At 37.2% G+C, this 14641-nt stretch overlaps 2 protein-coding genes and 1 long non-coding RNA gene across 3 annotated transcripts in view; 2 read left to right on the top strand and 1 right to left on the bottom strand.

The window, feature by feature from the left end:
* LOC134529156 (protein FAM13A) overlaps nucleotides 1-14641 on the top strand; it is a 174398-nt gene that overhangs the window by 14020 nt on the left and 145737 nt on the right. The window lies entirely within an intron of this gene.
* On the top strand, nucleotides 6403-8421 carry LOC134528856 (receptor-type tyrosine-protein phosphatase S-like). The gene is made up of 2 exons (XM_063362523.1): nucleotides 6403-7233; nucleotides 7882-8421. The coding sequence occupies exons 1-2, from the start codon at nucleotides 6403-6405 to the stop codon at nucleotides 8419-8421; spliced, it is 1371 nt and encodes a 456-aa protein (XP_063218593.1).
* Nucleotides 8744-9523, bottom strand: LOC134529920 (uncharacterized). Its single transcript, XR_010074742.1, has 4 exons — nucleotides 9438-9523; nucleotides 9249-9347; nucleotides 9049-9144; nucleotides 8744-8829 (listed from the first exon to the last, which is right to left on the bottom strand). It is a non-coding gene; the product is annotated as an uncharacterized LOC134529920 (long non-coding RNA).

Raw genomic sequence — 14641 nt, 5'->3', positions numbered from 1 at the left:
ATTTGATCTTCGATTTGGCTCAGCCTTGCTTTTTTGGGAAAGGGAGAGGATGAATTGTAATATTTAATGATTTGGCGCTTGATTACTGGATCGTACTCAATCACTCAAGACTCATCACCAGTAATGTAATTTTCCAGAAAATAAGAATCATTTTTAATCGATTCCAAAAAGTCAAGCCACCTTTCCATCTTGATGTCCTTTTGGTCTCGCGAAGGTTTTTTTGGAATCATTTTTGCGCAGATTTTTCTCACCCCCACCTCGTTGGTCAAAATGTGATGAAGGGTGGTGGGAGCCAAATTCAGCTGTTTCTTTATTATTCTGACTGTCAATCGATGATCTGAACTCACAAAAGCCCTGATTCTGTCGACATTTTGATATGTTCGTGAAGGCGAAAGCCTTCTGCTGCATGGCTCATCTACAGTAAACTCTCTTCCTTCCTTAAACCACCGAAAAGCTGCACCCTTGAAAAAACACGGTCTTCGTAGGCCTGCTGAAGTTTTGCGAAAGTTTCCATTGCATTGTACCAAGTCTGAAGCAAAAACCTGAAAACACAATTCTGTTCGAAATTGATGTTACTTATTTTTATAACACACCAGAAAAAAAAACAGTTTAGTAGTATATTATTAGGAAGTCGGACGCAATCTTCAGGCTGTGGTGCGTGGTGTGGGTCATTGTCCGCCCATCGTCTTGGATTTCTAACACCATGGTCACCATCTTGGAAGACCTTTGACCTTAAAATGTAAGTTAAATATGATACCTAGTGTGTAATTTAACACCTCGATTCCATCTTTACCTTAAAACTAAAAAAAATTAATATTCTTTAAAAAATTTCAAAAGGTATTTCTAGTGTTATGGACATTGGAGACTTTGATTCAATCCCTGTGTTGGCAGTTGTAAACAAAATTCTCATTTTGGATCCGCCATCTTGTTTTCGTCTGCTAGAATGCTCTACCACCATATTGGTTTATTAATAACCCGCTAGAGTCCATTAACACCAATCACCAGATATGTAGCTATAGTAGCATCCGCCATATTGACTGCCGTCTTGTCTGCCGTATTGAAATTCCGTATAAATAATCCAAGAAATTCGAGAAAGTTTCCGAAAATCATTAAAAAATTTACTTATTAATAAATTGGTTGATTCGCTCGATTAAAGTCCTTGGTTCTATCTCAGGAAGTATTGAGTTGGTTAATTTCTCAATATAAAACATTCTCAGTTCCAGGGACAACAAATAAATAAATAAACATATTTTTACAAAAAATATTTAGTACGTAAATCCTACTCTATTACAAATACAAAGAATTCACAACATCAATAACAATTCCTTCAGTTCCAGTTTTGAAACAAGTCCTTTGCATTTGTTGACATGTCTTTTCAGAACGTCTTTTCATGACATTTCATTACGACATCTGCACACTTGTACCTCACCAGGGCTGGGTTTTTGCAGAAATAGTATTCATTGCATTGGCGATTGCCATAATGTTTTATATACTTATTACAGTAAATGCAACAGTATCCAAGTGTACGTGATGATAGTACAGCAGCATTGGTAGATTATGGTTCGATAGACATTGAAGTCGGTACCATTGCAGGTACTGAAGACTTTATGGTCCTCTCGGCTACCATTACTGCACTCGAAGTCTCCTGTATTGATGCATCTGTTGGCGATGTTGATACAGGTACCACTGGGATCTCCAAGGTCTCGGCGTCGCTATCATCGACGTCTTAGTCGTTGATTCTACTGTAGCCATAAAGACTGTTGATGGAATAAATAAGTAGAATAACTGCTAGGAGAGTCTAACGTCACTCTTCCACAATCAAATGAGAACTGAGAGTCACTTGGAATACAAGCCATTTATATATTCATGTGCAAAATTCATGTGACTATGCAGAGCAATCACTTTTCAGTTTGTATCTTTACATATTTTGTCGTGCATTTTGAGTTTATCAGGTTGACAAATTGTTACACCGAATTTTCTTTTTACACAGAGAAGAGTTTTCTACAGCTTTAAATTAACAGTGGCATGTTTCATGGCACTTTTCACTGAACATGCATGTAAAGGCCTTAACACAGAAGTTATAATTAGGTCGTTGTGAACGCGCAACTAGTCCTTTGCAATACTTAACATGTATTTTCAACTTTACATATTTATAAAATGACTATAACATATACTGTACTGGTATGTAACACATTTTGACCCCCATTAATATACCTACTCACAGACGAAGGTATAATATGTGAGTCTAAACAACTAGGTTTTTAGTGTTGCGGTTACCTTAAAAATCTATAAATAAATAAAACACACAAAATCAAATTTTACAAATTTGTTTTAGAAACATATACACAACTCATACAAACATATTAGGTAAAGGCATTAAGTATTTTATCAAACAAAGTCTTTAATGTTGCATGGACTTTCTCGTCGACTCTAGCTACAGTCTGGCGACTCCGGACACTGCCTCGTCGACTCTAGCTACAGTCTGGCGACTCCGGACACTGCCTCGTCGACTATAGCTACAGTCTGGCGACTCCGGACACTGCCTCGTCGACTCTAGCTACAGTCTGGCGACTCCGGACACTGCCTCGTCGACTCTAGCTACAGTCTGGCGACTCCGGACACTGCCTCGTCGACTATAGCTACAGTCTGGCGACTCCGGACACTGCCTCGTCGACTCTAGCTACAGTCTGGCGACTCCGGACACTGCCTCGTCGACTCTAGCTACAGTCTGGCGACTCCGGACACTGCCTCGTCGACTATAGCTACAGTCTGGCGACTCCGGACACTGCCTCGTCGACTCTAGCTACAGTCTGGCGACTCCGGACACTGCCTCGTCGACTCTAGCTACAGTCTGGCGACTCCGGACACTGCCTCGTCGACTCTAGCTACAGTCTGGCGACTCCGGACACTGCCTCGTCGACTCTAGCTACAGTCTGGCGACTCCGGACACTGCCTCGTCGACTCTAGCTACAGTCTGGCGACTCCGGACACTGCCTCGTCGACTCTAGCTACAGTCTGGCGACTCCGGACACTGCCTCGTCGACTCTGGTTCCTACTGGTACGCTGGTGTCGGGAACAGGAACACAGGTAGGTATCTGAGGATAGGACGATGATAGGAAAAGTAGGAAACGAATGGGAGTGTTTCAAGTTTAATGTGCCTCGAAAAAGTCAAATCGATGGTTGTTCCAATCGAGTGGAAGAGAGATAGATGCGGCGCAAGCGTACATTGAGCGCAACGGGACACATCGTAACGGGACAATGTGCGTTACGGGAAAGTTTTTTGTGCGTGCAGGCGGCGTTCATCGATTTATTAGACGTCACGTCAAAAAAAAGCCATAACCACACTAGGACTCGGAACACGTCATCATCTGTTCAGGGTCGCAACGATGTATCACAACAGGTTGCAACAAGTCTGGTCATGTGCATTTTGGTATACGATGCTGGCTGGACAGAGGAAAACCGCCTGTGCTGAGTGTCTCCATAGCAGGTTTCCGTATATGTGCGTAGATATCCGCCGTCCCAGTAGCTGAACCCGACACTGCTGAAACTTGGTTTTATTCTCACATACATGTTGGCACTTTCCACGAAAACATCTTCTTGCAGTTCGGACAACAACTACAGGTACGAACTGTTGTACACTTTTATATATGCAGGGACCGTGCAGGTTCAAACAAGTTTACTCGCAATCGAGAACCATTTCTGCATTTACTGCGAGATGCACCAGGCACAGGTTCATTTACGTTCAAACTTGTCACAAACTTTGCATTGCATACTTGGAAATTTTTTAAGAATTTTTTGATACTAATTTTTGTGATTTTGTAGGTAAAAATGTAATCGAGGTTTCAAACTACAAAATAGGTTTCATATTTCATTCATATTTCAAGGTCAAAGGCCATTCAAGATGGCGGCCGTGATGTCAAATTCAAGATGATGGTTGCTCATTTAACAGGAATGGTCGCGATCTGAAAAGTTTGTGGACTTAGAAAATATTCAGCTGCCGAGTTGATGACGTCATGAAAAATTCGATGTCAAGGTCAATCCGAGCGATCAATGACGTCACGTCTCAACATACTCAATTTCAAGATCGTTCCGAATAGTCAATGACGTCACGTCGGACCAAATTCAATGTCAAGTCGATATCTAACGGGCAATGTTTATTGACTCAGGTCATGTTTATTTAATACACAAGAGCAGTCAATGACTCCTATTACGTCTTAGAACTTACGTAATTTTGATTATTAGTGAATTCAACTAGTAAACAGATTGATTACTAAAAATGTATAGGTCGGGAACAATGTGCGAATAGAATTCAAGGTCTATAGCTTTTTACAAACAGAATAAAAATTTTGAACATATCTCTCTCGTAGACTTACAGGTGAAGATCCGATGCTTGACGTATGAAGGTGACGAATGAAATATAAAGATGGTTTCATGAAAAAGCTTAGTTATCTTTGTTAAGAGACACTATCATTCCTTAAGCTACAACCGCTTTGAAATGCAATATCAAAATTGGGAAAGCCCAAGTGCAGTAAGAAAGTTATTTGTGGTTGATAAAAATACTGAGAAGGTACACTGAAAAAAAAGTTTTTTTCCACCTAGAAAATCTTTTCCTCCCGTAAAGAACCTGGTATTCTAGTTTTTAAAATACCAAAGTTTTTTTCCCACACTAATAAGTATTCTGATTGCTAAAAAACTCGGTTTCCTTCTCAGCAAAATACCAAAATAAAAAATATGGCTGACTTAACCTCACTCAGTTGACACATATTTAAGTAATGTTTATTTTAATACGAGCCTTTTTTTAATAATATTAAATTAACTACTAATTTTAAAAGTTGTATTTATAATAAAATTACTGGAAAATTAAATTTCTATAAAATAATTTTTTAACTGAAAAACTTTTCGAGTGTAAACAAACATCAGCACTGTGGAATTGGAGGGAAATCAGAGAATTGGTGGCGCCACCACTGCGGTTGCTATGGTAACGCAGCATTAAGTTTTAGCTCTAGAAAAAACTTAGGTATTCTCAGGGGAAAAATACCAGTTTTTTAATATTAAGAAACTTATACTGGATATTAAAATACTCGGATAAAAATATTTTGTATCCTGGGAGGAAAAAAACTTTTTTTTCAGAGTATTGGAGCACATTAATTTGATAAGGGTTACCAAAACAGAAAAGCTCTATTGGCCTGAACAAAAACTGATATGGTTTAGTTAGTCTTGTCATTAAGCATATACTATTTCTGATGAGTTTATATTCATCAAGAAATTCCTGTGGGAATTCCAATATGTGTCAGTTGGCACCGTGCCTACTTGGATCTAATAAATTGGTATTGTTGACATTGAACTCTGGGTTTTATCCAGTTAAATGTAGAACGGAAATATTTCGCATTAGAAATGGTTATATACTTATGTACTTCCGATAAGTTCACTCAAATATTTCAGTGATAATCACTTGAATACTAAATCATTAGTTTCTTATCATTTTTCACTTTTGTATCTTCTTTACGTTTTCTAGGCTTGTCCATAAAACATGTATCGATAAAAACATGACGAACAATTATAAAAATTATTTAAGTAATCAAGAAGTCACATTTTACTGTTGTATATTGTTGCCCGAACAATTGACGTTTTAGGTATCATTTGGCGCAACACTTTAGAAACACGATTATCATAAGTGGAGAAGTGGTTTATACCACGCAACCATTAAATACTAGATAGTGTTGGGCACCAATTCTGTATGCGTAAATAACATATAAAAATGTATATCCCACATATATATTACACTAGCTAGTGCCCGCGACTTCGTCTGCGCAGGATTAGAATTTCAAGTTGCTTATATTAGCGTGGCGTAGAAAAGAACTAACAATATTTTTATAAATTGTAGTCTATTTGTTATTCTGATGTATAAGCTATATTATTGTTAAGTTTCATTAAAATCCATTCAGTAGTTTTTACGTGAAAGAGTAACAAACATCCATCCATCCATACTTACAAACTTTGAGATTATAATATTAGTAGAATATGTATCAAAAATAACTATTCTAGTGTACTACGCCCACAACAAAGCACTTGGTCGTTACAATTTTATACTATATAAATGTCGTAAAAGTGTTCGTGCTGAATGATATAGTGAAATATTTACGAGCGCTCGCCCATAGTTTTCGCCAAGCCCTGAGATTACCAAATATAAAACAAACATTGGGAATACGCGCAGCATGTAACTTCATGACATTTTTTTTTATTTAACTAATGAACAAGGTGGATCTATATAGCTGGTAAATCAGACCCCGAAAAGACTAGTTTAAACAGAACTACCTTTGAGTGAGGAGCTATTCCTGCTTCTGAAATTGAATTGAAAGACAAGTGCAATATTCGTTGTGGCTAAAATATAAGTGAGTGAAAATGACTATTGAATTTGAATACCTATCTGCCATTGACTTCTTACTTCTTATGGACAATCTAGATTCGTATGACCTCATCCGTCAAGAATACTATATTATTGAGCAGAACCTGACTAGTTTCGAAGAGTCTAATGATGTGCCTGACAACAAAGGGTACCGACAGCTGCTGCACCGATTTCTTTGCTGCATGAAAAAGTACCCTAGGGCTAATTTTATAGACGGTTATGACGCGTACGACAGAGAGCAAAAGTATATTTGCGTAAGTGATCCGGAAGCAGAAAACTGTGAGAAATTTTGGGAATCAGCCTGGTACCGTAAGGTGACTACCATCGTGAACATATCACAAAGAGGAGAGGAAGAATGCTATCAGTATTGGGGTTCCAGCAAAGGAAGTGAGATAGAGTGTGGAGGGTTCAGAGTTAAGACTCTGAAAGTCACCAAGAGAACTCGTTTCATTTCAACACTGTTACGCTTGTCTGACCGCGGAAACCACGAGCGTCAGATTTGGCACTATCATTACACTGCTTGGCCAATTAATAACAGTGAAAATGACCCATTGATGTTTTTGTCTTTTGTGTGCAGCCTGAATGACACGTATACTCTTTTTAAAAAAAATCAACCGGCTGGTTGGAAGCCTGGGGTTATTCTTATTCATTGCAATGATGGTACCAGTAGTTCGGCGGTATATTGTATCCTGGACATTTGTGTTACCCAATTCAAATACACAGGTACGGTTCCAGTAGCAAGCACTTTACAGAAAATGCGACGACAAGCGCACAGCTGCTTGAATTTTGACGCAGATGACTATATTTTCTGCTATCAAGCCATTCATATATATGTTTTGGGAGAGATGGGGATGTGCCAAAGATATCTAGATGAAAGAAAACTGACTAGAATCGACACACTGTTGCAGTTATAAAAATTTCGCGTGCAAGCTTCACCACGTGGTTCGTTTGTTGTTTTCTACACCTTTCTTTTTCTAGAGGTGTATTGTTTATAAATGTTGCCAACCACTGACTTTGCGCCTGCGATACTGTAAGCTCTAAAGATCTTTGAGAACTGAGACTGTTATAGCACGTAAATTTTTTAAGTGTTACTATGAATGTATAAGGCACTTTAAATTATATTAAGTTTTGTAAGTTTTAAATTCTAATTAATAATCGCTTATAAAACTCTTAGTGTATATGCAAAGGCAAAAAAAAAGTAGTTTGATAACCCGTTTATTCGGTCCAAAATAGGTACATGATATAATGACACCTACGCTTAACGTTTTATAGAAGGGAAATATTAGACTGTTGTTATGTTGTATTAAAAATAAACATCGACTGATATCTCGGGGAAAACCAATGGACCGTTTGAATCCATAAATTGGCTTTGTTCCAATATGCAGTACTGGTCTAGAGTTTCCGCGCGTTGCGATATGATAGTGATAAATTCAAAATAAATTTATCCCAGTCGTACTTTGATATTGCTTTCGGACGGTACCCAGTTACTTTCTGACAATTCACCAGAAGAAATGGAGTCCTTTGTGATTGGCAACGTTTTTGGCGCTAGAAACAACAGTGGGGACAACTTTCTTCATGACATTTGCTACCATGGGTGTTTGCCCCTGCTTCTACGAGCTGGATGGTGGCTAGATCAGACGCATGATTCTCTGTTGCAGCAATTCAATTATGAAGGATACCAGTGCGTCCATATTGTTGCACGACGTCACAGAGGACAAAAAGCAGTGCAGCTGCTGGAAGTCTTGATGGACATGGGAGCAGATCTGAATGCACCAGACAGAAGGTCAGGAAGTACTCCGCTTCACTTAGCTGTCATCTATGAGGATTACGAGCTGGTAACTTGGATGTGTCAGGAGACTAGTGTGAACCTAGAATCTTGCGACTATTATAGCCTGACGGCCTACCAAGTCGCTTGGAAGAGAAATGATCACGAAATGATTAAAATTTTTGAGAAATTTGATGCTGACTGTGACCAGCCGTACTCAAGTGAAAGTGAAAGTGAAAGTGAAAATTAGATAGTTCCTAGATTTCGTATTCAATGATAGTTTTGAGGTATCTGAATACTTTTAAGTTAGAAACTAAGTGTTGTAAGAAGTGTCAATATCAGTTGAAGCAATGTTCACGTTTTTTTCATTTTGATTCTCAAAGGTTTAATTATGAGCATTGTCATGAGTCATGAGGCTTGTGAGGGCAAATATCGTGTACATAGTTGTAAACAGTGTGTTTACTAGAAGTTAGTAATTGTAAGACAAATAAAACTAAGTATTTAATAACTTTGTAGAAACGTTTATTAAAAATAAGAACGCAAAGCTCCGAGGTTTTTAATTTCGTGTACTAAAAAATAAATCAAAACTGTAATTGTAACGAAAAATATTACAAAACAAATCCAAGGGGATGCTATCTTCAAGCTGTACCAGAATCGCCTGTAACAAAAGTATATCATTGAAGTTAGGCTGTGAGGAACATCTTATGTTTAAAGGACCAAAAACAATCTATTCAAAATTGCTACCATTGCTTAAATTCGACTATGATTTTCACTTTCAAGTAATCTGTCCCCGTATTTTTAATAAAAATTGATTGCAAACTACAGAACTCGGCTAAGAATGTATTGGGGAGCAATAAGGAATGTTACATAAACTTACTGAGGTCGTGGCAGGCGGTCATAACACACAATATCCCATCTATTTTCAGAAACCAGCTCCGCAGCTATGGAAGAATCCGCCAATTTCATGTCAGACCTGAAAAAAGTGAAGTTAAATTAAATAAAAGGATCGTCCGGAAAGATAAAAGACTTTTTTTCTGCTCTACGAAGCTTATTTTCATTAACAATGGTCACACTTACACTATATCATCGAGCCGCTTGATGTTGTGAACTCTGTATGTTGTTCGGAAAGAATAATCGTACATCTTTAAGCCTGTGATGCCTTTTAGCAGTAAAATCCTGTAGAAATAGTTTTCAATCAGGAAAAAACTCTCTTGCACAATCAAAAGATCAAAATATTTATACTTGGGCAACAGATAAAATGCTTACCTTTGGAGGTCTGGTACAACAGTCACAACTGTGTGACGATCCGGCCTTTTCACAAGCAATTTCGTAATTAGGTGATCAAATTTTAGGTTCATAGGCAGACATTGTCTGAAAATAAAAAATAAATCACGAATATATGCTTTTCCAAGTCACGCAATTCAATTAATTTTATTATTGGTCAATACTTACGTTGACTCCTCTTCCTTGTCATCAGGGCCGCCAGGTTTACGCTTCAGTATTACAATTTTCGCCGGGACTATCAGATCAGTTCTGTAAGTGTTTTCATCATCTCTGAAAACGTAGAAAGGGATGTCAATGTCTTAATGTTAGAATGATGCAGGCAAGATCTTATATAAGTAAAAACTATCTCTAAAATCTTTTCTATATATTAAAATTGATGGTAGAGTGAAGTTAGCTTAGTATCGAGAATAACTCGCAAAAGTGGACCCAGATTCCTTATTGGTTAAGATTAAAGTGCGCGCGCAATTTAAATTTCTAATCCTATATATTAAAATTGATGGTAGAGTGAAGTTAGAGTGAAGTTAGTTTAGTATCGAAAATAACTCGCAAAAGTGGACTCAGATTCCTTATTGGTTAAGATTAAAGTGCGCGCGCAATCTGAATTTCTAATTTTATTTAAATGAGATTGGCCAACCTGTTTCGGTTAAAGGATATATACATTTTATCCATGGCAAAAATCTCCGCCTTGCTTCACCGGTGAATGTTGTAATCTTTTCATAAATTTTGGAGGGACCCATGTGATTTTGTCTCAGAAATAAGAGCTCAGTCAAAAAGATATCATGACTATCTCATCAATGAAACACACAAATTATTTAAGTATTGTTATTAACAAATTACTAGATAATACTGACTAGAGAACATTTAAATCAAGATGTTATTACCGGAGACGTAAAATTACTAACATAAGTACTAAGACATTATTGCCAAGACAATATTAGAAAGATGTTATCGCCTGAGACGTTAAGAGAAGCTACCATTTCGGAATATATAGCTGTCTATTTATTTTATATACCCTAACTTTTGTAATTCTGTACTGTACTATTTTATATCTGATATTCCCTCATTTAATGATGTAAGAGAGTCATTTTCCCGGAAACGGTAAGCATTATTAAATAAATAAATATACAAGTGGAAACAAAGGATACTTACATCTGTTCTATCTTTTTGAAAACATATCCCGGCCTGGTCCCGTTAGTGGTAATCATCGCCGATACGTTCCCTACGGTCATGACGAACTTTTTTCCTGATTGATGACAGCAGATACCATCTTGCGCCAAAAATTCGATTACGTTTTGTATACCTTTCACTGGCCATTCTTTTGGTACTTTGATTTCCGAAGTCAGGGCTCGGTAATCGTTCATTTTTGAAGGATCTGAAAGCTGTTTTAAAGATAGTTAGATTTTTATCAAATCTAGTACGCACATAGACAGATATGCATGGAGAAAAAAATATCGTGATAAACACGATACTTTCTATCGCTATTACCAAAATCCTATGTATAGCGACTGTTACCTAACGTTTGTATTCTATTACAAAACGTATCGTGTTTACCTTAAAACGTATGGTGCTAAGGACTATACGTATCGTGATAATCACGATACACCGCTTGCAGCGCCACCACTTTTCCACTACTTTTTGCCTGGATCGTGATAATCACGATACATATAGTGATGAGAGTGATATTTTTTTCTCCGTGTGCGTATGCTTTATTATTAAAAAATGATAATTACTGTAACACTGAAGCTGTCTTTCCAGATGGGCTCTTAGGAGCGAATGAGGTACCGGGGCTTTTTATACTAAGCCATACTCCCGTTATCAAAGATAGCGCAATGACATAATATACCTACACAGTAATAACAACAAAATTAAGTGACCGACGTAAAATGAGCTATAAGAAACTAAATAAGATATTGAGATAGGTTGATGAGCTCATAACCTGCATATTAATCCAATGTCACCTGAGCCTAAGTTTATTGAATTCAAGGCCTTTCATTTTCGACTGGATTTTCAAAGATAGGGACACCATAAAAGTAAACTTTGCATAGAGTGGTTGAGTATTTTCTTATTAGGCACTTTAAGAACAAGTCTCTTTGTTCACGAAGATAGATAAATTCAAATGTTAAAAAATATAAACACGCCGTAAAGGCTCATTATTAATTTGTCTTACAAGTCATTATAGATAAATATTGACCTTTACTCTAATTGCAAGATAGCTACTCTTTGTAGATAATGTTCGTCGAAATTCTGATAAGAACAAATGTTTACAAAGAAAAGTTTGATAGCACCGAAAGATAAAAAAATACAATGGGACAAATACATTTAATTGGAGTTCTATAAGAAGAGCTTGACCTAGACAACAATAAAAACATTACGTCAGTAATTTTACCATCCAAGCTTTGAACTAATAATCCGATTGGAGCTTGATTATCCTATTACTTCCTAGACATACCATTAAATAGAGATGGTTGACTGCAGTTGACGAGGTTGGTAGCTCAGTGGTACTTTGCGTTGAGACAAAATCCCTGTAATCTTAGAAATTTTTTCTAGAATTATTGAGAGATACCTTGCTGCAGTCGAGAAGTCCGGTGTCCGACCTAGAACCAAAAAACTAGCAACTTTATTTCGTTTATCAACAACTGCCAACAGCAGAAATGTAAACCAGCCAAATTGAAATCCTTTTCACTTACAGTCAAGTCCTCGTTACAATTGACTTCTTACGGCCTTTGCTACTCAAAATTACGTCATAAGCACAGTGCACTACCGTCTGTTCAGAATCTTGAAATTAAACTGTCCTTAACAGCCGGTCCCATCTTTTTCTCGCGTCACACTCACTGGGAGAAACGGTACTATCCTCGTTGCACTCGAGATAATAAAGCAATTGCAGATTCATGTTTTTCTTCCAAACAAAGGAGAATTTAAAAAAAAACGCTCTGCTATTAAATAGATAATTTAAAAATCTATTATAAAGCAGAGCGTCTTTTTCGAAATTGTTTCTTGTTTAGGAAAGAAATACAAACCTGCAATCATAGTGACCGGCTGTTAAGTATAGTTACATGTAATATACATCCATATTTAGATTTTACATTGAGATTTGGTGGAAATATTTTCATGCGCACATACTTCGTAACATGCTGACGTATTACCGTCAAAGCCTTCTTAAGGTGCTACTTCTTCTGATCCCCACCGTCCGTAATTTTTCCCTGATGCGCGTTTGGAATGCGTCATAGAAAACATAAGTTTTTAGATACATTTAAAACTTCCACTAAATCCTGCGGATCTGATTCGTCATTAGAACCTCAGGGTAGGAAAATATCTGCTCATCTTTAACGAATGCACCCTGTTACCTTCAGAGAGCGAGCACCTTTAGTAGGAACACCTTTAGATGTCTTTGACTGTAGTTAAGACGTTATCTTATTCTAACGCGTTTGTAAAAAGTTGAATCCTCAATCTAAATGCTGATAAATTTATTACTCTAATTCTAAACACTCACAAAATGTTTGAAAAAGATTTCAAACACGTGTATGTTAATAAATAATATCGTACTCGCAGTTAACGTGTTAGACAGTGTGTCGCCACTGATTACGTGTACTGCTTAGAGACGCGCTAGACTGTGACGACACATAGATAAATAAGATTTAAACGCCAAGCGTCTTATTGATAAAGTTACTTCGAAGTGGATGATAACTAATAACAATAACATGAAACCAGTTATTAAGGGTTAGGTTATTGCGTCACTTCCATAAATACTTGATATAGAACAATCAGTAGGTTATTATAATCAAGTTGATTAGTGTAATCAATAGGAAAATTGACCCTACTCTAGCAAGGTACAGCTACTAATTAAAGCTCACAATTGTTGATTGTGTTTCCCCGAACGAAGCAGTTAGTGTAACAGAATTATTCGTTGCGATAACACTTCCACTGAAGTTTTAATTTATAACTTTTGAAATTGCTTTCACGATAATGACTGCCATTTCCACGTCATTTTATCGAGTTAGTGATTATGTACGTCGTGCAAGAGATCCAAGATACTCAGAAATGATTCATCAAGAGCATTTAAACGTCATCAGCATACCGATTGTCGACACCTGTATCAACTCTGTGCTACCTCACAACATGAACAAGAACCGATATCCAGACTATCCATGTTGGGATATTTCTCGGGTAGTTCTTAGATCCAACAATGGCTTGGACTTCATCAATGCCAACTACGTAGCTGGTTTTGACATGAGTGCGAAATTCATAGCGACGCAAGAGCCGATGCCCTCCACTTTTGGTGATTTTTGGACTATGGTCTGGGAGCAAAATTCTCGTGTGATTGTGATGCTAAATGGCACTAAACAACAGCCAAAACTACTAAACCTCAAGTACTTCTCTCCAAATGAAGATCACACGATAATAAAGGAGTTTATCATAAAGGAAGAACGCATCAAATTGATGCCCCATTATGTTAAAACAACGTTGAAAGTCATTTATATACAGACTGGAGAATTGAGGGTGATCCATCACTTCCAATACTTGGACTGGCCAGAAACTGGCATTCCTGACGTAAAAACGTTTCTTGACTTCATGATAGCCGTTAATAAAAAGGACCAACAGTATTTCAGGAAAGTACTGCAAACTAACCAAGTTTTACCAGGTCCAATTGTTGTTCACGGTGACAAAGGAATCGGCAGAACTGCAGCGTATTGTGTTGCAGATATCTGCCTATACCAGCTAGTACACACAGCAGTCGTATCAGTGCCATCAACTGTGATAAAAGTCAGGCAGCAGCGAAGATTCAGCATTGAAACTCCAAACCATTACATTTTTATAAATAATGTCCTTGTTCACTTTCTGGTTACTCTGCGATCAAATGTTACCATGTTCACGGAACTTCGTTCCCATTTGATGAAAAGTGATGTAGATATGATGTTCAAACTTTGAGAGGCGCCAATGACGTAAGTTTGAGGAGTAAAAATATTCATAGTTTTATCGGTATTTCATTTATTTTAAGCTATCCCTTAACAATCATGAGTCAAATCTTTGAAATTTTGTTTTTCCTTATAACTATTCAGACATTGATTTCGGGAACAAACTTCTGAGAAAACATACAGTAGCATTTATCTTTTTAATGTATTGGGTAATAAATTTGAATTATAAGTGTAACTACATATTTCCGAGGATACGCGGCCGTAAATTAATAG

Source organism: Bacillus rossius, chromosome 2 (assembly GCF_032445375.1).
Source record: "Bacillus rossius redtenbacheri isolate Brsri chromosome 2, Brsri_v3, whole genome shotgun sequence".
Taxonomy (NCBI): Eukaryota; Metazoa; Arthropoda; class Insecta; order Phasmatodea; family Bacillidae; genus Bacillus; species Bacillus rossius.
This window is presented reverse-complemented; position numbering and strand designations above follow the sequence as displayed.